Source organism: Neomonachus schauinslandi, chromosome 5 (genome assembly GCF_002201575.2).
Source record: "Neomonachus schauinslandi chromosome 5, ASM220157v2, whole genome shotgun sequence".
Lineage (NCBI taxonomy): Eukaryota > Metazoa > Chordata > Mammalia > Carnivora > Phocidae > Neomonachus > Neomonachus schauinslandi.
Window position 1 is genome coordinate 3,748,303 of NC_058407.1, and position 26,454 is coordinate 3,774,756.

At 57.2% G+C, this 26,454-nt stretch overlaps 2 protein-coding genes across 3 annotated transcripts in view; one reads left to right on the top strand and one right to left on the bottom strand.

The window, feature by feature from the left end:
* The window catches only part of CELSR1 (cadherin EGF LAG seven-pass G-type receptor 1), a 137,913-nt gene extending 134,389 nt beyond the window's left edge, over positions 1–3,524 (top strand). Inside the window, exons 35-36 of the mRNA XM_044915313.1 lie at positions 295–556; positions 1,406–3,524. Of these exons, the coding sequence (XP_044771248.1) occupies positions 295–556; positions 1,406–1,430 (287 nt within the window). The 3' untranslated portion in view covers positions 1,431–3,524. The remainder of the gene's footprint in view (positions 1–294; positions 557–1,405) is intronic.
* Positions 3,525–5,886: 2,362 nt separating this feature from the next.
* Positions 5,887–26,454, bottom strand: TRMU (tRNA mitochondrial 2-thiouridylase). 2 transcript variants are annotated; one of them, XM_021687813.2, is made up of 11 exons: positions 26,333–26,454; positions 22,992–23,157; positions 19,075–19,181; positions 15,713–15,835; positions 12,241–12,413; positions 10,766–10,819; positions 10,616–10,682; positions 9,234–9,334; positions 7,815–7,959; positions 7,428–7,510; positions 5,887–6,922 (listed from the first exon to the last, which is right to left on the bottom strand). In XM_021687813.2, exons 1-11 carry the CDS (start codon positions 26,412–26,414, stop codon positions 6,758–6,760), a joined length of 1,266 nt encoding a protein of 421 aa, XP_021543488.1. In that variant the 5' UTR covers positions 26,415–26,454; the 3' UTR covers positions 5,887–6,757. The 2 variants fall into 2 exon arrangements, with proteins under 2 accessions (XP_021543488.1, XP_044771701.1); XM_044915766.1 differs by lacking the exon at positions 7,428–7,510 and having other exon boundaries at positions 6,815–6,922; positions 26,333–26,418.

Consider the following 26,454-nt stretch of genomic DNA (forward strand, 5'->3'; position numbering starts at 1 on the left):
GGGCGTGGCGGGGGCGTGGCGGGGTGCAGGTGGGGGCGAAGGGCGGTACGGGGTGCAGGCGGGGCGGAGACTGGGTGCAGGTGGGGCCAGTGCAGGTGGGTCAGGGTCTCTTTAAGCGGGGGTCGGGGGGCGGCCGGAGGGGGGCCCCCCTGCACAGAGGCGACCATTTGGCCCTGGTGCTGAGACCCAAGGAGAGAAGAGCAGGGGCTGAGGGGTCCGCAGGGACTGTTCCTCGAGTCCCTGCATCCGGCAGCATCAGCCTGACCGTGACTTTATCCGTCTCCCCACCTCCAGGCATCTTGAAAAACAAAGTGACCTACCCGCCGCCACTGACCGAGAAGACTCTGAAGTCCCGGCTCCGGGAGAAGCTGGCCGAGTGCGAGCAGAGCCCCGCATCGTCGCGCTCGTCCTCCCTGGGCTCGAGCGACGGGGCCCGCGCCCCCGACGGCACCATCACCATCAAGAGCCCACGCCGGGAGCCGGGGCGCGAGCACCTCAATGGGGTGGCCATGAACGTGCGGGCTGGGAGTGCCCAGGCGGCCGGCTCTGACTCCGAGTGAGTAGCCTCGGCCTCGGCTGCAGGGCAGCGGGAGCGGCCCCAGCCAGCTCCCCCTTCGCCTCCTGCCCAGGGGACAGGTGTCCAGTCCAGAGAGGGGCGGTGGTCAGGGGCCTGAGCACAGAGGGGCCCAGGGGCTGTGCTGGGGTCCTGTGGAGGGGAGGGGCTTCAGCAGGGTCAGGAGGAGCCTGCCAAAGATGAAGTGGACTTCTGGCCCGGTGGCGGAGGGCTGCCAACATTCACGCCCTTGTGGGGGCTACATTGGCCAAAGCCCTAAAGTCCTGCCCAGTCCTGAAATTCTAGGACTTAAGACCATGCAGGACTAAGCACTTTGTAAGGCTCTTGGTCCAGATCATTACTACCCTGTGTTGTGGTTGAGGAAATCGAGGCTCTGGGGCCCCCCTGCTGACTAACAGGGCGGGGGGGGGGGGGGGGATGGGCCTGTTGGCCTCTCCCGGCGGCTCCTCCCTCCTACAGACTTCTAAGGGAGGAGCAAAGAACGGAAGCCAGGTCTTCTAGAATGGCTCTCTTAAAATTGAGTGAACTCGGTTGCTCAGAGGCAGGGCTGGCTGTGTGGACGCTCAGATGGGCGTGGCCGTCCAGGGGGCCCTGGGTGTCAGGGTGCAGACTCGACCTGCCCCTCTCCTGCCTAGTGTAGCTCTGTCCACACGTGAGCTTGCCCTCCTCCGAGCCCCCTGACTGGGGGATTCTGCCCCCCGCCCGTCCCCTGAGTTGGGGGGGGTGTCTGCCCCCGCGTGACCTCCAACCCCGCCCAGCTGCTGGCTTCACGCATGGCAGGGGCCGTTCTTGCTGACCTCCGCCTGCCTGACGGCTTCTTCCCACGCACAGAGGCAGTAACGAAACTTCAATCTGAACCATCAGGAAACCGAGACAAGGCCACCGCCTCCAGCCAGGCCTCTGTGCTGCATCGATGCACCCTTGGACCTTGGAGCCCAAGGGGCCGCTGCGCTGTCAGTGAAGGGGCCCTGGTGGTGGGGATCCCTGCGGTGGCAGCCCCATGACTGGTGTGACTGACAGTCCAGACACAAAGCCCCGGGCTACCCCCGGGAGCTCAGGGCCCAGCCGACCCGTGACAAGTGCCAAAGGTCACGGGCTCGAGGATGGGTGGGCTCCCGGGCCGGCTCAGCCGGATGCCGACTGCGGAGGGAGGCAGAGCCGCGGCCAGCAGGGCCAGGAGTGGGACCGGTACAAGAGCTGGCGGGGCCCCAAACTGCCAGGCCTGGCTTGTCGGGGTTCGGGGTGCTGGGCGTGGGTGGAGGACGGAGGTCCACTGGCCATGCAGGTGCCCCCAGGTAGCACAGGTCCCTGGCCGGTGGCCTTGACGGCCCTTTGCATAAACATCCCTTGTCTTAAAGCAAATTATTTTCTTTTGTTGAAAAGGTGTAGATACTTCTATATATATTTGTATGGGACTCGGAGAAGGTGAAAGCCTGTGTATATTTTGCATTTGTACTATTGATACTGGGAGATCTGTGGGATGATCTCTCACTATTTTTTTTATATAAGGAAGATTGCACAGTTGTACTTGAACCTGGCGTGCGTTGATGCAGCTGGTGTCCCGGCAGATCAGAGTGGGAAGTGCGTGGGGAGCGAGTGGGTCCTCGAACAGAGGTTCCTGCCGCTGGGCCTGGCCAGGAAGCAGGGAGCTGTGGGCACCACGCGCAGCCGCCTGAATTCCCAGCGCGCGTTTCTGAGATGTGTGCCCTCCGCTCCCAGCCGCCCCGGCTGTGGTGGATCGGAGACAGGGCAGCCTGGGACGGGGCGGGACTTGAGGAGCCCCCCAACCCCGCCACTGAGGCTGGTGGAGAACGCAGGTGCCCCACGGCCATGGTGGAGGCGCTGACTGTGACTTAGCGCTGGCCCTTCCCTGGCCGCCCCGCCCCCACCCCGGGCCCACGCTCGGCCTGCGGGGCTTCCCTGGCCACTGGCCCAGTCGGTGTGGTACCGCAGGTGGGGACGTCTTTTGTCCCCTCTGCTCCTGTTCCCAGTGGGATTGTACAGTGTTCACACGTTTCCGATCCAGATGGAGGTGTCAGGTCTTCCAGGATGTCACGGTCCTTCCTGCCAAATTTTCCAACTCTTTTAGACTCTGAGGATCCCCAGGCAGGCCGGGGCCCCACCCCCGAGTCCGACCAATGACTTCATTTTGCTTCAAATGGCCAATTGTGCGGAGGGACAAAGCCACGGCCACGCTTCTCAGTGGTTACCAAGCTGTTTTTTGGAAGTTCGTACTGAGGAGCGGCCGCGCCTGGCCCGCGGTGGGCAGTCGGCGCGGCGTGGCCCCAGGGGCTGTGGCGTGGGGCCAGAATGACTCAGACGCATCTCGTTCCAGTGTTGCCTTTGTTCTTCAAATCAGGCGCCCAAGTACGGGACTAGTACAGCTGCTTCCAAGTTTGAGAAACCATAAAATAGGAAGAAAATCAAGTCAAATGTGAAGATTTCCACGCCATATTCGGATGGAAATGTGAGCACTGTTAGGACCACCCTGGGAACAGCAGCTGCGAGGAGGTTCTGAGGCCACACACCTCACACGGGAGCGAAGTGAGACCCCGGGGTCCGCATGCGGGAATGAATTATAAATGTGCCTTAGCGGGTGAGGGGCCTTCTGAAGACAAAAGAGGGTCTTCAGATGTTTACCCCTGACGAGACCTTTTCTAAGTAAAAAAGTTTGAATACCCTAGAGTCAGAAGCCCCCACCTTCGCGTCCTCACTCTTCTGCAGCTGGGTCCTGCCCCTTGGGGTGCAGTTTTCAATCTGATCAGAATTGTTACCAAAAAACAACTGTCCATTTTATTAAGACAGGAAAATACATTGTAAACCTATTTTTGTGACTTAAGACTATGAAAAATGAGACACTGGAGTTTTTTTTTTTAACAAATGTCTATTTATTAATGTTCGGAACACTGGAATTACAACACAAGAGAAGAGTCTGCAATAAATTAAGATTTCCGAATTTGTGCTTCTGCTGTGCTGTTCCCCCCACCCCCCTCCCTGAGGACAGGCCCCGGGGGAAAGGAGCTGTACTGGAACTTTGTGACCACCCTCCTGACGCAGTCGGGACGAGCAGGCCATTTGGGGTTTCCCGGGATCTTTAGCTCTCACCATGTGTACAGCACCAGCCCTGGGCCCTTCCCTCGGGATCTGGGCACGTGGGGCAGTGGCGGGACCTGGCAACGGGGGTGCCCATCTGGGAAACGGGGACAGGGGGACGCATGTCTTACTCCTCAGCTCCAGCCCCTCCGGCCTGCCCAGGGTCTCCTGAAGCCCTAGTGTCGGCCAGCACAGGGCAGTGGGAGGGGCCAGAGTCCCAGCTCATGAACTTGGCCCCCTGGCGGACAGTTGACGCAAGGCACAAAGTGGCCTCGCGCAGTTGGCTGGTGGCCTCGGGCAGGGGGAGGGCAGGCTGTGCCCACCAGAGGGAGGGTGGCGCCGCCGGCTGGAAGGCTGCCATGGGCCCCGCCACAGGTGAAGCCTGGGTGACCCGAGCGGCCGCCGGACCAGCTGGGGGCCTGGCACTGGGCTGACAGGACGGGCGGCCTGTGCTGGACGCTTCCACCAGGCTGCCCTTCCTCCCTGTTCCTGCTGCCGTTTCCCAGGGTCAGCCTTGCACAGAGCAGGGTGGGCGCTGGGGGGCCTTCCCAGCAGGACAAGAGGCCCAGCCACCAGGGCAGTGAATCGGGAATCCTGAGGCCGGGGAGTCTCCATTCCATGCTGCCCTGTGAGCTGGCCGAACACGGGCGGGGTTCCAGTCCCTCCCTGCCTCCACGGCCAGCCTCGCCAGCCTCCACCGCCTGGCACGACCTGCAGAGTGATGCGGAACAGTGGCCGGCCTCCTAGCCTGGGCAGGGCAGGCCGAGCCCCCACCTCCCAGGGCCTCCTTTATCTGGACCAGCTGCCACGTGGCAGGCCAGAAGGCCCGGCCCTGGATGCTCGGGCCCCCTACCTGCTCCTTCCAGCCCCGGAAGCCCCCTGCCAGGTGGGGAGAAGGCAGACCCAGGCCCGGGCTAGTGTAAGGAGCGGGGACGGGGATCCTGATCGTCACTGGGGGCGGGGGACCACGTTCATCCTGCCTCTGGAAAGGGGGGCTGGCAGCTAGTTCTCAGCCCCACACAGTGGCCTGGTCTTAAGGCCCCCAACGGTGCAGCCTGTCACCCCCTACACAGGGTCCCACTAAACCAGCGGTGGGGCCCGGCCCACCTCGTGCCCTTTGCCCCCGGCTGGCGGGGATGGGGTGCAAGGCCGGTCTCGCTGGCAGGCTGCAGGCAGCACACCAGAGCCGAGGCCGGTGCCAAGCGGGGTGACAGGTCCGGGCCTCCCTTCCTGGCTGCACGGGGGGCGGGGGGGGTGGTGGCCGCTCTGCTCTTCGGAGCACTGCGTGCTGATGCGTGGGGAGATCCGAGGGCAGCAGGACCCCATATGGACAACAGTCTTAGTCGTCCACCCTCCTCCCGACCCGCTACACGGGCCTTACACTTGTCCATGCCCGCCACCCAACCCAACCCCACAGCCCACGTGGCCCCCATTCCCTCCTACCTGTACCTCAGGGGCCAGAGGGATTTTCTGCTCAAACCGCCTGCCTCCCTCCTGTTCAGAAGAAAGTCCTCCTCCCACTGTAGTGCTCTAGGGCTGCAGTGCCCGTCACCCCACTTTGGGCTCCTCCCTTGTGGTCTGGGGCCTGTGACCTGCCTCTGGGGGTCGGGAGGGGGGGCCCTGGATGCCTGGCACCCAGACCCAGGGCTAGCCCTGTCACCACCAGAGGCCTTGAAGGCTGGGGGCCACGGGACCACCTTCCCAGGTGCTCCTCCAGCAGCACCGTGCCTGGAGGCCTAGGCCACCTCTGGTCTAGAACCTTCTATCCACAGGAGGCAGGGGACATTTCTGGTCCCCACAGAAGCCTGGCTCGAAGCATTAGGAATGCGTTGGGTGTGAGGCTAGTGAGAGAACGCAGCCAGAGCTCTGTCCCCAGCACCCAGCCCCCACCCTCAGGGCAGGCGAGCCGGAGGCAGTGGGGCATGCAGACACGGGAGGCCTTCCCCGGAGGACCAAGTTCCTGCCTGACCCAGACGCCACCCCCCAGCCGCGCAGGCACTGAGGAGAGGAGACAGAGCCTGCGCCTCCGCGTACTGCCCGTGGCAAGGCCTGGCGGGGCCCTCACAGCGCACGGAGGGGTCACTCAGGGACTCCGCGGGGCCACAGGGTGCCGCCCACGCAGCACAGCTGGCCCTGACCTCCTGCCCTCTCGCCACAAAATCCACACGTGCGCACACATCATGCCGGGGGCTCAGCGCCCCCCCCCAACGCTCCTACGGGGAAACCCTAAATCCCCGATGTGATGGTGTGAACAGAGGAGCTCTTTGGGAGGCACTTGGGTCGTGAGGGTGGAGCCCCGGGGGATGGCACGGTGTGAGGCCCCAGAAAGACCCATCGCCCCTCTGGCCGTTGAGGACATAGCGAGAAGTCGGCCGTCGGCGAACCACTGGGGGAACCTCGGCCGAAGGCACCGCGGGGGCCCAGACTTCTGGTGAGTAAGCTGCCCCGCAGGGAACACCCGCCGAGCCCCGCCCCACTGGGACGAAGGCCCCTCAGTCCTGGTTTCCCTGTGACCGCAGCCAGGGCACCGGGTGCTCTGCAGGGGGAGAGATGGCCTTGGCGCAGCCGGCCCCCTCACACACCCGCACTGCACCCCTGCGGGCTGGGACTCGCTTTCCGACACAGGTGAGGGAGGGAGGGCATGGGGGGGGGGGCAGTGAACGGGGGAGCAGGGCTGGCGTCCCTCTGCCCAAGCTGTGCACCGGAGGCCTGCTCCCTCCCCAGGAGAGTCCGGCAGGCTCTGTGTCCCAGACACTCATTTTATTGGATGCGGGCCCTGCAGCCTCCTCCGCAGTCCGCCTGTGTGCTTGCGGGTGGGAGGCCTTCCCTGGGGCACGAAAGAGCAACTCTGCAAGCGGGGCCCTTGGGACCCACCCACTCGGCAGCAAGTCCTTCTGGCCAGAGCACCAACTTGGAGAAGACAGGGCAGGCCTTTCTGGGGCTCTCCCAGGCTCGGGAGGCTTGCTGGAACCCTGGCCACCTGGATAGAACTGGGGCGGCAGACTCAAGCCAAGCTCCCCCCGACTGCTCCACCCCAGGCTCTGCTCCTCCGTGTCTGCTCCCGGGCGCTCGGCGGCAGCTCGGCCTCCTTCAGAGCGCGGGGCCCAGCCGTGGGCCATTGCCGGGGCCGTCGCCGGGGCTCTCGGTGGCCACTCTGGACTTGCTCTTGCCCTTCTGGAGTATGTAGGCAGATGGCCCCAAGCGCAGGATTTTCCCGCTGCCCAGACACTCATCCCCTTTGTAGAAAACGGCAAACTAAAAAGGAAAGAGGCCCTGTCACCACAGTGGGCCCGGCGCCAGGTGCCCACCAGCAGCCAGGAGTGGGGGCCCGCAGCTGCTGGGCTAGGGGGACAGGGGTGGGGGACGGGGGGCCGACAGGGCAGCTGGGCCCTCCCAGAGTCAAGCAGGAGCAGGTACTACTGGTGTGGCTGGGAGGGGCACGCCGGGTGCAGGGGGGCACAGCTTCCACCCTCACTGGCTGTGTGAGCCGCGCACCCACACCCACTCTGCCCCTCAGCCCCCGACCCTGTACACTAGGTGCTCCGGTGGGGAGGAAGCGCGGGCCCTCCTTCCAGAGCACGAAGCCCACTGGCTAGAGCTCCCTCGGCCACACGGGCCCCGGCGAGGGGCAGCTGAGCACATGCCGAAGCCCACCTCGTGCACGAGGCCCGGGCTCCAGGCCACACGCGGACGTGGCGTGAGGCCCGGTCCCCCCTTCCAGCCGGGCTCCCCGCCCCCCTCCGCAGCACGGGGCACTCACCTGTCCCGGGGCCAGGGCCCGCACAGCCTTCACAGCCGTCACCCACACGGTGCCGTCTTGATTGAGGGTCAGCACACAGGGCACTAGGTGGAAGAGAGGGGTCCTTGGCGGGGGCACTGGCCTTTCCACGTGCGGCCAGCCCCAGGCCTCGCCCCCCGGGGGGTAGAAGGAGCAGCAGGGGCCACAGGCAGAGGGGCTCCGTACCACGGCTGCTGCCAGGCCTGCACCTCCCGGACGCGCCTCCCAGCGCCGGCTCCCAGAGAAGGCGGGTGGAGAGGGGGTTACGAGTATGTTTTGCACCCTCAACAGTGGGGGACGCTCCCGCCCCAAGTCTAATGACTGCTCCTACCCTGGGCCTCCTCTGAAGGGACCCTCCCGCTCAGTCACCTAGCGCCATCTGGTGGCGGAACCGGAAGTGGCACTCCATCATTTTGTCCCGGACCAGGGCGGTGGGCGGCTCCTCCGCGATCCAGTGCACGCGGCTGGTCCGCAGCAGGTCCCTGTACAGAGCCGGGTGGTCTGTCCGGGGGGCCTGCAGGGCGGGACGCGCAGGTCAGGACACAGAAGGCCTCAGCGGAGGGGCCCCCACCCCAAGCTGCACGGCCGTGCTTCATCAGTAGCAACCCCAACAGCAGCTGGCTGCTGGCCGTCTCGGCCCCAGAAACACACGGGGCCATCCCACGGCCTCTGCTCCCTGTTCTGCACAGGAGGAAACTGAGGCACAGGAGGGAAAGGGTCTTGTCACAGTCCCCAGCACTCTGCGTGCCGCACCTGCCCGGGCAGGGCCCACCACGCTGCTGGCCTGTCTCAAAAAGGTCACCGCAGGAAGCCCATCAAACACCAGGTGGCCAGGGAAAGAAGGGACAGTGTCGGCTCCCCGGGGCTGTGCTGAGGCCATCTGCCTCTGAGGCCCCTGTCCCCAAGGCCCACACAGGGATACCCACATGGGGACAAATGTCAGGTGATGACCCTCCTGATTTTTCTCAAAGCAAGAGACACCACTGAAATTTTACACGAAAACCACTTTAATTCATGCATGACCACAATCCCTGTCCAGGCTGTGATGCCCATGGCTCTTCTTGGAAGGAGATGTCCCAGAATCAGTAGGCGAGGTGTGCTGGCCGCTCTGCCTGTGTCTAAGAGAGGGTCCTCCAGCTCTGCGAGCGAGCACCCTGCTCTCCTAGGGCAGGGTCTCTCAACCTTGGTACGACTGAGATGGGAGGCCGGGTCGTTCTGTTCGGGGGTGGGAGCTAACCTGTAGGATGTGAGCAGCCCCCTGGCCTCCACCCATCAGATACGTAGGGACACTACCGAGTGTCCCAGGGGGTGGGGGTGGGGAGGCAGGGCAAACTCACTCCCTTTGGGAAGCCCTGCTCCAAGAGCCCAGGGATGGGATTCAGGGTCACAGGGGTTCAGGTCACTGGCCCACAAACGGCTCTGGTCCTGGCTCGGCTGCTTCCGTCTGTTCAGCAATGGCCTGCTGGAGCCATGGGCCAGCCCTGTCCTAAGCACCGAGGGACCTTCGGCCTCTTGTGTAAAAGCAGAAAAATAGGATCCATTCATAGCCATCAATGTCATGATCACCAGAGTGGCCGACGTACAGTAAGACCCTGGTAAGTACCTTCAACAAAATCCTTCTGGTACCTTGGGGGCCAATCCCAGGAGGACGCAGAGGGAAGGCAAGGATGGTCCATCAATCACTGCTGTTCTGTAGGGCTCCACCAGCCCTGCCTGGTCTCACAGACACTGCTGGCTCTGCCAAAAACAGACCTCCGTCAACCTGTCTAAAAGGCCAGCCCGACTCACCACAAACACGTCGCCCTTGGTGCCGTCCTTCTCCACCACATACCAGGGCTCCCGTAAGCCGCCTATCTTGGCTCTCTGGCCCAAAGTATACAGGAACCAACCTACGGAAATAATGGTTTCTCAGGGAGCCGGCACCAGCTCCATCTCAGTAACACCATCCCCCTCTTAACGGGGAGCAGAGCATGGGGAGCAGGGGGCAGCAGTAGGGAGGCCACCGAGGAGTATCCAGAGGGGCTGTGTGCTCCCACCGCGAGCCTCGGCCCTGATCTTGTCTGGGCCAGGTCTGGCTGCACCTCGCACCCTGCCAGGAGCCATGCCAGCTGCCGGGCCACCTAAACCATCAGCCGCAGGGACCACTCCTGCAGACCGTGGACGGGGCGTCTTTCAAAGCCCTAACCCCCTCCTGTTGAGCCCCCAGGAGCCCCTCTGACGGACGAAACGCACGGGGGCTGTGGCATCACTTCTTTGTGCGCCCCCCGACCCCATCCCAGAGGAACAGCCCTAGCACAGAGGAGACAAGCTGAGGGGATCTCATCCTGCTGGAGACAGGCTGGGAGCACCCTGCAGGCCTGTCCCCAGCAAGGCTGCCCCCTCCTCCCGTCTCAGAACGCCTGGGGCTTCTCGGCTTGGCTCCCCAGGAGCCCAGGACAGCCCAGTCCAGCTCCCCCAACAGGAAAGAGAAGCCATCTGCCCAAACTGGACTGGGGGCTTCCAAAGAACCACCTGTGAGACTGTCTGTGCCTGAATACCAGCCCTTGTCCCCCCAGCAGGTCAGGCACGTTCTGGGTCAAGACCTACCTGGTCACCAGCCCCCAAGGGCTTCTCCGATGCCCCGCGGGCACAGGCCCCCCACTCACCAACCCACCATCTGTCCTCCCACTGCGCGGTGAATGTCTGGGCCTGGTCTGTCTGTCGCAGCCTCACCACACCAGCCCAGGGCAAGGTCCCCCCCCAAGCAAGTATCTGCGAACAATCAAGCAGCACCCCAAGTGCCACACCCCTGCCTTATGGGGACACTCTCTGGTCCTGTTCCTTCTTCGTCCTAGATCTGGAAGCTCATTAGTCATGCTTCTTTCATCAGGTGGACCTTTCTGTGTTCTCATGTTTTCCTTTTCTACGGTGAGAGGGTAATTTTATTTGCAGGGACACAGCACTCAGAGATCAAGGTCCTTCTGAATCGGAGGGCATCCCTCTTTATGAGCTTCCAGGCTTCATGGAGACCACGTACAACACTGGCCACTCGCTCGTGCCGCCCGCGACCCCCGCCCACAGGCTTCTCGGACTCACTCGCGGACGCGGAAGGAATTACAAGCTTCTTGTCTGAAACTCGCCCCACGACTCAGGAAGTTTAGGACGAAAAGCAGCCCGAGGTTGTGTCTCACCTTTGTGTGTTCCCAGAACTTTATTGTCTTCTATAGAAATAAATTTACCAGGTCGAGGCTGTAAATACTGAAAAACAAGCATTTCCTTACTAACGGATCCAGGTCCAGAGCAAAAATGTGGCTCCATTCTTTTGCTCAAAGAACACTCACCTGAAGGATGAAATTTTCAAAATTTCTTTTACCAACGAAACAGATGCCCATGCTCTGAAACAAAAGGAAAGCTGACAGTGAGGACAGGGAACAGGCAGGAGGCGTCCGCACGAGCACAAGCCAGTGGCAGGAGGACAGGAGGCTGCGCACCCCGGCCTCCCCGGGCCTCCCCACACTCCCGGGCCGCAGGCCTGGCTTTCCTCAGCCAGCACCCACAGACACCAGCCGCACCCCACCAACGGACCTCGAGGGGTCTCAGAGCATCTCGAGGGGTCTGCTTCAGGCCCCCAACCCAGGATCTGGTGAGTAAGCAAGGCCACCCCACGTCTACCCCGGGAGGAGAGAGCGCCAGAGCTGCGCGGGCCCTTGGGACCACCGTCGGTGAGCCGTGAGCCGGGAAGGAGAGGAGCTGGGCCAGAAGCCGCGGCATCCGCAGGAGAGTCGGAGGAAGGAGAGGACTCCCTCAAGGTGATCTACTCTAGCCCAGAAGACGGGCTGGACCGCACGCTCCACCACCGTTCCCAGCATACGGAGCGCTCACCTGCCCTGCTTGTGTGTCTGAGCTCCCAGCACAGAGCCACACCCAGAAACCGAACAGGTAAACAGAGGGACAGACATGATGGGTGGATGGATGTGAGAAAGGATGTCTTCCTTGGGGACAATCACTGGCTGATAAAAAAGCAAGGTCATGCTCATTCCCAGGAAGACAAAAATGAAGCAGCAGCCTCAGCTGAAGGTGACCCAACCCCTAACGTGGCCCGACCAGACCAAGCACGCCGGGACCGTCCTGTAGCACCAGACCCCCGCCACGCTGGCTTCACCGTCATTCCAACGCCCAGGATCTTCTTACCTCACGGCCTTTGCACACGTCTTCCCACTATTGGGACAATTTCCCTCTAACCCCCTTTGTGACACTAAATCCTGTTCATCCTGAGGACTTACGTTGGATTAAATGTTAACTCCTCGGAGCCCGTCTTTTTACCGTGGTATGTTTCGTGTCTGTCTCCCCCTCCTGTGACCTCCGTGAAGGCAGGAATGAGGGACCCGTGTGCTCCTTGCCCTATCCTCAGGGGCCAGCAGCACGGCACCCAGTACAGGAAGGCCCTCGACAAGAAGGGGCTGGACGAGTGTGTGAAAACGGCAGATCTGCACGCAAGCAGCAACAGAGCCCTGGCTGGGGCGTCTCGGGGCCTGGTCCTTCCTGCCCCGCCCTCCCCTGGCAGGCTGGACCAAGAGCACCCCAACCAGCTCGCCAGGCTCCTGTGAAAGCTGCTCACCCCAGAGCAGGGCTGAGGAGGGGACAGAGGGAGAAATCGCATCTGAGCGGTTCTCGGTATGTCAACAGCACGTCCTACCGCGTGCGTGAGCCGGGCTCTGTCCTGAGGTTGGCTCCTGGGGAGGAAGTGCCCAGACAGGGCCCCGCTTCCCCGCAGACCATGGCCATGGTGCCGCGAGCGCACCCCCCTCGGTCCTACCTCTTTCTTCTGAAGCACGTGATGGAGTCTATTCTCAGCAGCTATTTTCTTGACAAAATCTTTCGTTAGCCCCCCCAGAGGGAAGAGGGTTCTCCTCAGGGCATCTTGGGAAACCTGGCTGAGAAAGAAGGTCTGGTCTTTAAAGCTGTCAGCTGCTTGAAGAAGTTTTACCGCTGCCAAGAGTAAAGAACAAAAGATGTTGCAGGAGTAAACATAACGGTACTTGGCTCTGAATCACATCCTTCTATTAGATTACCCCTGGTCTGTCAGAAGCAGAAATCAATACTCAGAAGCAGACCACTAGGAAAAACAAACAATCCCCCTGCTTCAGGGGAGGAAAGTTCTCACCCCGAGTTTATTTGCTGGTAAGAACAATTTTACGTGATCAGGAAGCTTATTCCAATTCCCACCATGGGTCACTGTATTTTACAGACTAAACACCGCACACACCCACTCTGAAGAGGGGACGTGAAAACAAGCCTAAGATACATGCAGCCGAGCGTGAGAAAGCTGGACGAGAGGACCCCCAGAGAACCCTGGGACAGGGGGTCAGCGGCTCCCCACGCCCCCCACCTTCCCATGTCCGACTCCAGCCGCAGTGCCTCTCAACTGGTTTCCTTTCTCAGGAAAGCGGGTTTCGTTCAGAGTCACGTGGACCTCTGTCCGACCGCCCCGCGATCTCCCGTATGCCCACCTCCACTGTAAAGAACTTCTGCCTCAGAGGCCACGGTGCACAGGTGTGATTGACCTTGGCCCTGTGACACTGGATCAGAGAAGGCCCAGCTCCAGCGCTGGGCCACATCAGACCTGCCCGGCCCGCGCCAGGACGGCCACGACTGCAAGCACCAGGCTCCCCAATGTCAAGTTCAATGAGCCACGGGAAAGCCATGGGGGCCTTCAGTACTGTGGCTCCTTCCAACATCCCTCGGATGCAGCGCTAGGAGAGGCCGCCGCACGGCACCCTCAGAGCGTGCTACGTGTGGAGGGGTCCACACGACACACGTGCGCCTGTCAGCTCGCACCGTTGAGTGTGGAACACAGGCCCTGGGGAGGGAACGCTCGCCACCCGTGACCTCAAACGTGATTCTCACTTTAGCCATGGGAGGTTTCATTACCCCCATTTTACAGACGAGGAAACTAAGGTTGAGATTGTTGAAGAGGCTCCACAGAACAGTGCAGGTGCGGCTTAAGTCCTAGTCCATCCCTTCCTATGTGCAGAGCAACGCGACCAGCCAAGAAATGGAAAATAGCCAGTCATCAGGCAGGCAGACTCATCTGCCCAAGGCTACTTTTTGTTTCAAAAGGAAGCCCAGTCAAGCAGCGCGCACGGAGGCCTCAGGACACAGTTTAAGACAGACTCAAAACCTAGGGCGTCTGGGCGGTTCAGTCGGAGAAGCGTCTGCCTTCAGCTCAGGTCGTGATCTCAGGGTCCTGGGTCGAGCCCCACATCGGGCTCTGCTTCTCTCTCTGCTCCCACCCATGCTCTCTCTCTCTGACTCACTATCTCTGTTGCTATTTGTCTCTCTCTCTCTCTCAAATAAATAAAATCTTTAAAAAATACATAAATATGAATAAATAAATAAAACAGACTCAAAATCTTTTTTTTTTTTTTTTAAAGATTTTATTTATTTGACACAGTTAGCGAGAGCAGGAACACAAGAAAGGGGAGTGGGAAAGGGAGAAGCAGGCTTCCCTCGGAGCAGGGAGCCCGATGTGGGGCTCGATCCCAGGACCCTGGGACCACGACCTGAGCCGAAGGCAGATGTGTAACGACTGAGCCACCAGGTGCCCCAGGAGGCCAGCAATCTTAAACCATGGAAAGGAACACGCTCCAGGGGCTTCATTCACACACCCTCACAGCTCTGTCCGCGGTCAGGCTGGCGCCGCGCCCCCTTCACATGGGTGAGCCTGACTAGGCGGCCAGGCCAGGGCCCAGGAGCGCCGACGAACCCAGGCGGGCTCTGCGCTGCCCCGTGTGCGCTGCCTCGCCTGCCCTCTGCCCAGGGACCCAGGCCCAGGCCAGGAGGCCCTAGTCCAGGTCTCTAGGGCAACTAAGTAAGAATTAAATAAAAAGCTCTCGTGTGCCTAGAAAACATGCTGAAAACAATGACACTGTTGTATTCCTACCACAACTACACATTCAAATGACTCAACAAAACATCCGTCAATGTGATCAGAGAAGTTTCAGAGCACCTATTGGCCTAGCATAAAGGTCCAGAGAGCTCTGGAAGGCAAACCATTTTCTAGGAGATAAGCATGTCTATTCAATATGGAAATAAATCCTTTAGCCACTCAGGACCCTTAAATCCGTATTTACTTGCATTCTGCCGCGGAGTTCCCAAGTGGCAGGACTCCGCATCCTTCCCGACACGGAGAGGCTTGCCGGCAGAGCGGTGCCAGGGAGTGGGAGAGGCGGCTCCCGGGAGCACCCCGGAGGGAGGCTGAGGAAACCCGTCCTCTCTCCCCGCATCTGTCCCTGAGGCCCTGGCGGCAAGCCCGGCAGCTAAGGGAAGGTTCTCTGAGCGCCCTCTGCTGTGAAAACAGGGGTGGGGACTTGACCTGGGCAGCCGAGCGCCTGCAGCACCCTCGGGGCCCCCGCAGCACAGCAGACGACTGCACGACCAGGCTCGGTGACATGGAGGACAGAACTCGACTGGGGCCTGGCCCAGCAGAAAGCGCACAACTATGGAGCTGGGCCGAACTGGGCTGAGAGCCAGCGCTATGGCCGCACGGAGCCCAGTCAAATGACTCCACGCCTCAGCCCCCTCCCCTGTGAAGTGGGGTGAGCGCATCCAGCTCCACGCCCAGCGGGGCCAAGCGGAACGCGTGCCTGTCACGGCCATGCTCAGGGGAGAGGGACAGGGGCCGTGAGGCTGGCGGTCAGCAGGCTGACCCTCTGGCGATCCCACAACAATGGAGATTTCTTGCTCAGACGTGGCTCTGAGCTCCCTTCACAGTGATGTGAGTTCCTCTCTTCTACACACAAATGTACACCGGACAAGCCAGCAGCTTCCCTGCTGACAGCTGGGCATTTTTCTAGAAAGGGGGAACTTGACTTCCTCTAACAACGATAAACTGATTTATACCCATAATCTCTGTAAACACGTCTTCCAGCAGGCCTGTCAGGCTCCAGCGACTGGGTCACACTGAAGTACACACACCTCAGTGTCGAGCCCTCAAGAGCCTGACGGTAAGCGACAGGGCCTGTGAGCCCTCCAACTATCAACAGATATGTCCTCAATAGCACAAGAACCTTCGAGTTGCTAGCAGAATGTGAGGAACTGGGTAAGAAATCACAGATGCAGGCTCCAGCCAGGCTCTGCTCCCGATAACTGTAGTTTTCAAGACCAGCCAGCCAGTGTGGAAGACACAGACGTGGCGGCCGCGCTCAGACAAGGACCCGCTGCCACGCTCCAAAGCAGTCTCCTCTGTGCACCCATCCTGAAGGTCTGACCCGGGCGCTCTAACTTACCATTTCTGACTTCAAATCGATTTCTGAAAAGCCCTTCTGGCCTCCTCATGTGCTTCTGCTGAAAGACTTCCTCATCCTCCAGTGAGGTTCTGGCGTAGTGACCTGTGGCAACTGCGTCTGCTCCTGTCAGGTTTTTAAAGACACAACATCAAGCTTCAGACCCGCATGTGTGGCTATGGCCACCTCGGGCCTCGGGAGCTCTCAGAAGCGGGCAGACACCAAGCCTTGTGTGGACGGCGTGCGCCGATGGTCCAGCTCCCTCTCAAATACGGAGGTCCAGGGCGTGGAGGCCGCCCGCAACGTTCTGATCAAAAGTGGCCTTGAGCTCTCCATTTACGCGGATACAACCTCGCTACAAGGTGTCACTGCAGCTTTATGATCCTTTCAAAAGGTAGCATCCATCCCCTCATTCACTCTAGCTTAAGGAAACAGATAACGCACACAAAGATTTAAGTGTAAAAAGCTCATTTCAGTGTTTCCTATACTAAGGAAAACTGAGAACACCAAAATGTTCACCACCAGGAGAACATAAAGTTAAAATGCCACTGCCCTAAGAACAGCACCACTTACGAGGAATTTTTCATGATGTTGTTAAGTAGGGAAAAAAATACATAACACTACGATCCCACTTTTGGGATCGTAGTGTACAGAAAAAGATTTAATGTACAGAAAAAGATTAAGAAAAATAAGAGAAAGCCCATTCCTTTGATTCTGGGAAGTGAAATGATAGGCGATATCTCCCCATTTTCCCTCTGCTGTCGTTTTGAACTTTCTCTAATAAACACACATTATTTCCACCGCAGTAAAGGACCATCCAGCATATTCCATTTCTTCTCTCCCCTTTATGTAAAAAAGCGAAAGAATCTAGGAAGGCACATATAAGTTCATAACCTTTCCCTGCGTGAACATTTCAGATATTCAGTACTGCAAGAGACCTGTTCCTGGAAGGGGCAGCAAACTGAGTGTGTGCCTCACCCACCAGACTAGCTCAGTGTAAGATAAAAGATGCAACGAGAATTAACTGTTGAGGGCGCCTGGCTGGCTCAGTTGGAGGAGTTTGTGGGTCCTAATCTTGGGGTCATGAGTTCAAGCCCCACGTTGTACGTAGAGGCTTACTTAAAAAAAAAAATGAAATAAAGGTTTTACCTATTAAAAAAAACAAAAACAAAAAGGGAAGTTCTAGTAATACTGGTCTGCCATGGAAGCCATCGGCCACAGCTAAAACAAGCAGAAACCACCTCTGCGCAGGAGTGGGCGCTCCTGTTTGCCACATGCATTCCCCACCCTGAGGCAAATTCTTACTGGGAAGGTAAAAAAAAAAAAAAAAAAAAAAGAATTAACTGTTGTATATGAACTACCAGAAAACGCACATTTGGAAACACACTATTGTATCCTGATTGCTTTTCAGAGAGGAAAAAAAAAAACCCTCCTTAAATCTATTTCCTTAAAGAACAACCACTTACACTGCCAAGCATCGAGTCCCTCTGGGAGAAGCCCCAAGATCTCAGAGTCTAGGTTTCACGTACTTTCCCTCCGTGCTGCACTGCTCACGCGGGAATTCAGACGTGGAGACACTCCCTGTACAAACTCCTTCCGAAGCGACCCCGACAGACGGCCACCTAGGGCTGGCTCCCTGAGAAGCTAAGGCAACTGGGAGCCCCACTCTCTCCAGAGGGAGGTGTCACCCCCTCCCGCAGAGCTGGCTGCGCCCCTCCCAAGTGCGGTCCTTCTCCTGCACAGCCAGGCTCTGCCCTGCGTGGCAGGCACGCAAAGGAGGCCACTCGCCGGGCACGAGGACCCCCGGTAACTGCTCGGCTCATCCGAGGTCCTGTCTCCTAACATCCAAAACCAAAGTCACTGCCCAAGCCATGAGCCTGTCACTCCCTTCCTGAATAAACGGGGGCTAAGTGTAAGCCCCCCGGACGTAGCCCCCCAGAGCAGAGCAGGGCAGGGCAGGTGCTTTTCCTTCCTGACACCCCCGAACACCAGGTCATGCCAGACCGCAGGCAGCTGGAGCCCCAGATCTGCTCCCCAGCTCGGAGTATGACCTCCCTTCGGAGTATGACCTCTACCAATGCTCAGTTCTGGGGTCATTCAAACGCACCCAGACTTGTGGAGCCTTCGTCTGGCAGGTGTCAATATGGCCTGTGACCCAGCGTGTCCCCTCCCCAGCGGCAGGGCCCTCGTGCATGGGGTCTGCAGGCCTCGTGGGGGCCCACCTCCATCACTGCGGCAGAGCTGACCGGACAGAGCAGCCGACAGTCCTGGGACGCCACCGGACCACTGGCACAGGACAGTCGCACTAACGTGTCTGGGCACGTGGCCAGACGCGGCAGGGTGAGCCGCACAGGACAGAAGCAACGGAAAGGCCAGAATCGGGAACTGCTGCGAGGGCAGGGCACGGGAGTGGCCGCAGCAAGCGAGGCAGTGTCGGGGAGCTCCACCAAGCACAGGGATGCCCCACCAGGCAGACGGAGAGGAGAGAGGAGAACCAGCAGGACAGACAAAATCTACAGGCAGCTGTCAGTAGGGAGCAGGGCCTCGACGGGCTTTGAGAACAGACCACTAGGGGCGCCAGGGGTGGGGGGGCTCAGCCAGTGAAGCGTCTGCCTTCCGCTCAGGTCCTGATCTCAGGGTCCTGGGAATGAGCCCGACATCCGGCTCCTTGCTCGGCGGGAAGCCTGCTTCTCCCTCTCGCTCTGCCCCTCACCCCCACTCGTGCTTTCTCGCTCTCAAATAAATAAAATCTTTAAAAAAAATAAAAATAAAAAGAACAGGCCACTAAACCATGGCTTCAAATCCTGGGAAAGAGAGGCCCAGAATCCAGAATCAAGTATAGACCCAGACCTGTTCTCGGGGCAGAGCAGAAAGTCACCTTGGGAAGCAACATAAAAAGTCTCACCAGGACTAGCAAAAAGGAGGACCAGCAAGAAACCGAATGCCGACTTTCCTGAGCTCTAAATAGGGCTCATGAAACTTCCGCTAAATATAACTCTGCCAGGAAATGGAGCTGCTCTGGGCAAAGCTGGATCTGCAGGCAAGCCCTGGTGGCCCCACTTTGGGCTCTCTGCCCGTGACCCCTTTGTTTCCTCAGGACGTTCTGAACTTGATGCTCCTGAACCCACAGCACGGTCCCCACACCTGGGAGGTCCACGATGAGGAAACACTCCCTCCTCCCTGTGACCCTGTCATTTGCATATTGCCAGAAAATTCTTTCTTACTGAGGAAAATACAGAATATGATCGTTTTCACTGCTTCTTTTCCTTCTGAAGATGAAACTGTTCACCAGCATTTGGCTCCTGGCTACTTCTGAAAACCTTATGATTTTAAAAAGATTAAATGGAAATAACAAAATGACTTACCGAGATTATCCACAGCATAATGGAAAAAACAACTGAACTTGATGTGCTTGTTGCAGACTATGTCAGGATTGGGAGTCCTTCCTTTTTCATATTCACTTAAAAAATCACTGGAATAGAAGAAAAAGATTTTCATCCCTAAGTGTGAGACATTCCTCAAAAAAATAAATCCGTAGGGGCACCTGGGTGGCTCAGCCAGTTGAGTGTCTAGCTCTGGATTTCAGCTCAGTTCCTGATCTCGGGGTTGTGGGATTGAGCCCCGTGTCCGACTCTGCGCTTGGCACGGAGTCTGCTTGAGATTCTCTCTCTCTCTCCCCCTTTGCCCCTCCCCCCACCCAGCTTGAGCTCACGTTTTTTCTCTCAAATAAATAAAATCTTTCTCTTTTTTTAAAGATTTTATTTATTTGGCAGAGAGACACAGCAAGAGAGGGAACACAAGCAGGGGGAGTGGGAGAGGGAGAAGCAGGCTTCTGCGGAGCAGGGAGCCCAATGCGGGGCTCGATCCCAGGACCCTGGGATCATGACCTGAGCTGAAGGCAGACGCTTAATGACTGAGCCACCCAGGCACCCCTCAAATAAATAAAATCTTTAAAAATGAATCAGTTAAATTACTTGAAGTTAGCTTCTCCCCGTCTTACCAGAGCTACAATCTTCTATAAAACGGGGGAGCTTCATTAGACAGCCATGTCAGTGTTTTCAAGCATTAGTGTAAAGCCAACCGCACTTTCCATCTGAATCTCTGATAACGGACAAAGCCGGACAGAAAGCCAGGTATCGCCTGCCATTCCGGCTCCGCAGCCGTTCCGGCTCCCCAGAGGCTCACAGGGTGTGCGGGGAAGGGATGGGATGGACTCACTCAACTCCAGCTTCCCCTAACTCCACCAACAGAGGAAGGCTTGGGTGAAGAACATGCGGGAGCCAGAGCAGGAACCCTATGATCCTGAGCCACCATTCTGGGGTTCTATTAGCGATTCCACAGTCCCATCCTGGGGACCCAGGTCACTGGGCGAATAAATGTACCAGGACTGGTACTGATACTTTTCTAATGTGGCTCCCACACGTCTAAGGACCAGCAACATCCGGAGGTTTTCAGGGCATCAGGCAGCCTAGCTGACCCAACTCTGCTCTAACGGGCTGGCTGACTGGACACAGGAGAAGGATGGTTAGGCAAGAAGTTCATGGTCTCAGAGTGTTCACTTTAGGAGGATTATGATGACTGTTCCAGGAATTTAAAGTGAGTATTAAAGGGGAGTTTAAAGTATTAAAGTTGGAGAAGCATGCGACTCTCGATCTCGGGGTAATGGGTTTGAGCTTTGAGTGGATGTAGAGATCATTTCAAAATAAAATCTTTAAAAAAGAAAAAAGTTACAGGGTGTATTTTGAGTATCTGTGATCATTTTTCATTGAACCTAAAGCTCTACAATGGTTACAAAGAACAACGCTGACCAAGAGGGTCACATTATGAAGGCAGACCAAGAATCAGTACAGGGTCATAGGTCACACATGTATCTTTAAATCCAGCAGGCAATGCCAAACTGTTCCTACCACCTCTTGGTCCTCTCAGGAAGGGAGAACAATTGTGTTACTCCATATTTCAACTTTTTAACTGTTAGAAGATTGTCAAGAGTTTCATTAAACTCTTGCTTTACTCTTTCTGTGTGTCCACAGCCCCCAGAACGTTTTCTATATAACAAGTACTGAATGAATGTTAAAGAGGTTGAACGTTTCCACTGGCTTATGAAAATCATGTCAACCATTTCCCAGACGGCTTAATGAAGACAGATCAGTGGCATCAGCAAAAACCACGGAGCACAGCCTGTTCGGTGAGGGGACAAATCCCATCTGCACCCCAGGAGGGAGACGGCAAGCAGAAAGAACATCTGCACTCTGACCCTTGAAGGCCAAATGGGCCTTGAACAAAAGAATCCAGAAGAAATCTCGGAGCTAGAAAGTGCCATCAGAGCGGTGAGCGTTCAGGGGCTCCTGGGTGGCTCAGTCGGTAAGGCGTCTGCTTTCAGCTCAGGTCATGATCTCAGGGTCCTGGGATCAAGCTCCGCATCGGGCTCCCTGCTCAGCGGGGAGTCTGCTTCTCCCTCTCCCTTTGCCCTTCCCCACACCTCGTGCTCTAAAATAAATAAAATGTTAAAAACAAAAACAAAACAGAGCGGTGAGCGTTCAGAACAAAAAGCACAATCACAACCATCCCCACAGGCAACCAGGGTGAAACTAGGGCAGAGGGCAGACTGGACAGAGCCTGCCTGGCCTCAGTTAAATGTGAGTTAACCTTCAATAGATCATATTCGCTCACACGCTTTCCAAACCTAGCAATAAAGGGTGAAGTTTAAATTCGCCTGGATTTCTTGCTATCACCTTAAACCCTGCAGTACTCAAAGGAATTCCCAAAGCAGCTTTCCCCACCCACCCAGATTTGACGGTGAAGCTATCCCTGACTCCTCTTTCTCCCACTCCTACACCCATCAGTTACCAAGCCCCACGGCACCGCTTCCAAAGTAAGACCCGGCGGACCCCCCATCAGAATGAATGGACGTGCTTGTCACAGTGCAGGTTCCGGGGCCGACATCCCAGGCCCCATGCAGGGGGGTGTTCAACAAGCACCCCAGCCGACTCTTCAGCCTGACATCTGCTGCCAATGGGCCTGTCCTCTGGGGCCCGCCACAGCCAGCCCTCACCCCCACTCCACACTCCCGTCATCCCCACCCTCTAGCAGCAGCTTCTCCCCAGGTTCTCCACCTCCAATCTTCTCCCATAACTTACCCTACACTTGGCTGCCAGATCGCTCTTTTCAATAATACAAATCACAAGAGCTACATTTATTGCTTACTAATATGCCAGGCACAGTTCTGACAGCTTTATATCTCAACTCATTTAATTCTTACAATAACCCCATGAGGCAATATCCTCATTAAAGAGATGAGAAAAAAGGCTTAGAAAGCCAAGTGCATTGCCCAAAGTCATGCAGTAAGTAGAAGGATCAAGACTGGACCCATGGATTTCCTGAGGCTAGCGCCTACCCCACACCTGTGCACATCGCTGCTGCCCGGGGCACCTTCGATGGACACCCACCGTGCAGAGCCTAGGTGGGCTCCCCACACCCCAGAGCAAGCAGCCTTCCTCCACAGTGACAAGAGTCCAGCCGAAGCTGTCAACGCCCCCTCAAAATGATGGGCATTCCTCCTCTCCACCACTGCTCTTGCTACCCTGTTTAGAAAATCTCTACTTCACTATTATTTTCAAGAGCAGATCCAACTTCACCTCTTCCATGAAGCCCTCCTGACTGCTCCATATGACACATTTCTCCCTCCTCTGAACCTGCAGCATTTTAATGCAATCACTAGTACGTCTTACATGCCGCTTACCACTGTTACCTCTTTTGAAGGTAATGTCTCCTCCCCCCAGGCTGCAAACCCCTACAGAATGGAGCCACAGCTTATACGCCTTTGTGTCCCCAAATGCAGCACTGTGCCCAGTACAGAGCAAGCACTTAAAGGTCACCGTTGGTATTTGTTACATTTTAAAGTCTTTGTGTTTCGTGTTTTCATGAGGCACCAAGGAGGGGGGGGCCTCACCTAATTCTTTTTCCCAGAAGCCCCTTGTCACTGACCCGCACAGGGATCCCTGCATGGCACCTCTTAGGGAAGACCTCAGCCTTAGTTCCCTCACCCAAAGTTAGCAGCAGAAACAACTCCAGGTTCATGAAGGCATTAAGGAGACTTCTAGCAGGTGGCACCATAAGGAAATATGAGGCCGGGTGCTCTGGGATCTCCCATACACGGTGTCCGGCACCACTGCCAAACAGCACTCGCCACGTGGTCACTGGCCCGGCCGACTACGGCAGTCATTCCCTTGGGAAGGTGGTACAGCACATCAGGAAGCCTTCTGCGTCTCTGAACTGGACCCACCTGAACACGTCATTCCAATACTCCTTCACATAGGACACTTGGTGGAAAGGGATGTCTAGGATCTGGCAAACTCTATAAGCATCTTCACAGTCTCTGTCAGCAGTGCAAACTCCATGTTCATCCAGCATGTCCCAGTTCTTCATGAACACCCCTGTCACTTGGTAGCCTGGGGGAATGAGGGGACACGAATTGGAGTCCATAATCAATGCGGGGTGAAAGCAGTTGCTGAGTTCCCAGCAGTTCCCTGACACGCCCCACTCCCGCACCACCATCCGCCGGTTCACCTGGCAATGCCTGCTTTGCTACATGGCCTTCCAGGTGACTCACATCCGAGTGCAAGCCACCTGACTTGCTGGCTGGCCCAGAGGCTCCCTCCCCTACACTCCCACAGCCCTTGTACACGCCTCCCTCATCACAGCGCACTGCAGGACTGCAACTGTTGGCCTGTGTCCCCCAGGTGAGCAAGATGGTGTATTTCCATCTCTGTATCCCTACCCTGTGTCCGCACAATGCCTAGCACGTGGTAGAGGCTCAGCAAATGAGCGCTGAATGATGGAAGAGCAGAAATTCAACATTTTTCAAAGCACATACAAACCACCATTCAGTTATCAAAAAAGTAAACTGATTTCAAAGACTGTTTCCAATTATCATCTAGAACTTAGACTCTAAGTCATCAGAGAAGAACACAATTAAAATTTGGGCTATTTTAGGGCGCCTGGGTGGCTCAGTTGGTTAAGCAACTGCCTTCGGCTCAGGTCATGATCCTGGAGTCCCAGGATCGAGTCCCGCATCGGGCACCTTGCTCAGCGAGGAGTCTGCTTCTCCCTCTGACCCTCCCCCCCTCATGCTCTCTCTCTCATTCTCTCTCTCTCTCAAATAAATTAAAAAAAAAAAAATTGGGGCTATTTTATTATAAAGGCTGTACTAACTATGTATTTTATGACCTTTTTTTTGGTCCTCTTCTATTGTAACAAAGTACCCAACCAAATACTGGAAAGACCAACGTTAGCTTTGCCTCACCTTAGGGAACCACTCAGGTGCCTACCCTGTGGGAAAAGTGTTTGAGAAATGTTTCTTAGTGGGTAGGCTCAATGTAACAAAAGCATTTTTTGTTATTTTAGGGACTTTAGACTACGTTTAGACTGTTCAGAGCCCTTGAAGGTTCCTGATGATGTGTGTGACATGTTTTGAGAGATGTGGCAGACTAGCCGTGGGCAGACCAGGTATACTACGTTTACTCTACAGGAAGGTCAGCTGTCCCTTCTCCCCAGGACCCAGACGACCACTCCGTATTCCAGCCTTCCCTGGGGTTTCCTCCTCAGTGGGAGAAGCTGATGGACTTAGCAAAGGAAAAGCAGTAACTAAGAGGTTTTTTTGTTTTTTTTGTTTTTTTAAAGAGGTTTAATAGAGTACTCCAAAGAACAGAGATGCAAAGTCAAAGCTCTACCACGCCCCCCCTCCCCCCTCCGCCGTAGTTCATCAGGCCCTCTCCCACTCCACTTCTCTTACAGGCACACCACACTGGGCTCTGCTGGGCTTGGTGTTCCAGTCTGCCCCCTTCAGCAATTCACGATAGCGTGGACTTCTTCAGAGAGCAGGGACTACACCTCATTCAACCCTCTGTCCCAGTGCCCTGCACAGAACAGGAGCTAAAAAGGTCCTTGTAGAAGAGACAATCCCAGGGGCGCCTGAGTGGCTCAGTCGTTAAGCGTCTGCCTTCGGCTCAGGTCATGATCCCAGGGTCCTGGGATCGAGCCCCGCATCGGGCTCCCTGCTCCGCGGGAAGCCTGCTTCTCCCTCTCCCACTCCCCCTGCTTGTGTTCCCTCTCTCCCTGTGTCTCTCTCTGTCAAATAAATAAATAAAATCTTTAAAAAAAGAAGAGACAACCCCACACACAGCTTTAAAAATCTCCTCTTCTATAACTTCAGCCTTCTTGTCATGGAGATGGACCCACTTATGCGCACAGGGTCAGGCACTCCAGGATGGGACCTGAACTTTCCAGGGGGCACAGGATAGGACCTGCACCTCCAACAAGAATAGGGAAGCCCGTGATGCCAAGGAGAGGACCACGCTTTTCCTTTGCTACGTCCATCAGCTTCTCCCACTGAGGAGGAAACCCCAGGGAAGGCTGGAATACGGAGTGGTCGTCTGGGTCCTGGGGAGAAGGGACAGCTGACCTTCCTGTAGAGTAAACGTAGTATACCTGGTCTGCCCACGGCTAGTCTGCCACATCTCTCAAAACATGTCACACACATCATCAGGAACCTTCAAGGGCTCTGCACAGTCTAAACATAGTCTAAAGTCCCTAAAATAACACCTTCCATAATCACTGTTTTCTCCTTTCTCCAGCCACCTCCTTCTGTCCAAACCCAGCCAACACTTGTATGCCTCTGACCTTTTGCTCGAGCTGCTGACTCTGCCAGGAGCACTTTCCTCCACAGTTCACGCCAATTCTCTGCTTAGTGAAATCCTACTCTTCCTTCAAGTCTCACCTTAAATACCATGACCCTCTGTGATGCTTTGATTCTCCGTTCTCAAGTTATAGATGCTTAGCGTGCCTACATTTTTAAAAAAGATTTGAGAGAGTGAGGGCGCACACACGCACGCGCATGAGTGGGTGGGGAGGAAGGGAGAGGGAGAGACAGAATCCCAAGCCGACTCCCCAATGAGTGCGGAGCCCTCGCCGGGCTCTATCCTAAGACCCTGAGATCATGACCCCAGAGGGAATCAAGAGTCGGAGGCTCAACCGACTGAGCCACTCAGGCACCCCGTGTGCCTACATTTCTATTCAGAAGCTAATAACCACTGTTTTCGGAGGGCCTAGTATGTGCTGGGCACCGGGACAGAGGGTTGAATGAAAGCTTGTGCAGGCTCGTGTCAGCTAAGCCTTCCAGTAACTCAGCGAGGTAGGCGTTCCCTCCACTTCACCGAGGAGAGCTGAACTAACTCAGGAACCTCTCATCTGCCCCTGCGTCCCAGGTGTTCACAGCGGAGGGTGCACACGTCACCCCGTGGAGGCGGCCTCACAAGGAGAAGCGACCACGCACGTGGAGAACGGAGCTCAGCTCGGCTCCCGACCGCAGGCACTCTCCAGACCCCTGGAACGCACGCTGGCGCTCCGGCACAGGGGCGTCATCCGGGAACGGAGCGCACGGACGTTCCGTGGGCATTTCGGCCGCACGGGCCCCGGCAGGACCAGGACCGTCCCCGGGGTCAGCGCAGACCCCGCCGCCGCCGTCACCCCGGTCAGAGGGCCTCGGGGCCCCCAGAGTCGGGGATGCCCCCCTCCACTGCGTGGGGAGCCGGGCACGGTCGTAGTCCCCGAGAAGGGGTCGCTCACCTCTCCGCCTCAGCAGTAGCGCGGCCACGGCGCTGTCCACCCCGCCGGACAGGGCGACCACGACGTGCCGCGCCGCCTGCATCAGCTCACCGCCAACCTCCCGCGGCCTCGGCCGACGCTTC

What these genes read in the sequence shown, in the direction of transcription:
- TRMU (XM_021687813.2), bottom strand. Translation starts at nt 26,414, where the DNA reads ATGCAGGCGGCGCGGCACGTCGTGGTCGCCCTGTCCGGCGGGGTGGAC. An exon ending in TTATGCTGTGGATAATCTCG is followed by an intron (nt 15,836 to 19,074) that starts GTAAGTCATTTT and finishes AAAACCTGACAG; the next exon opens with GAGCAGACGCAGTTGCCACA. An exon ending in AGTTCTGGGAACACACAAAG is followed by an intron (nt 9,335 to 10,615) that starts GTGAGACACAAC and finishes TTATTTCCGTAG; the next exon opens with GTTGGTTCCTGTATACTTTG.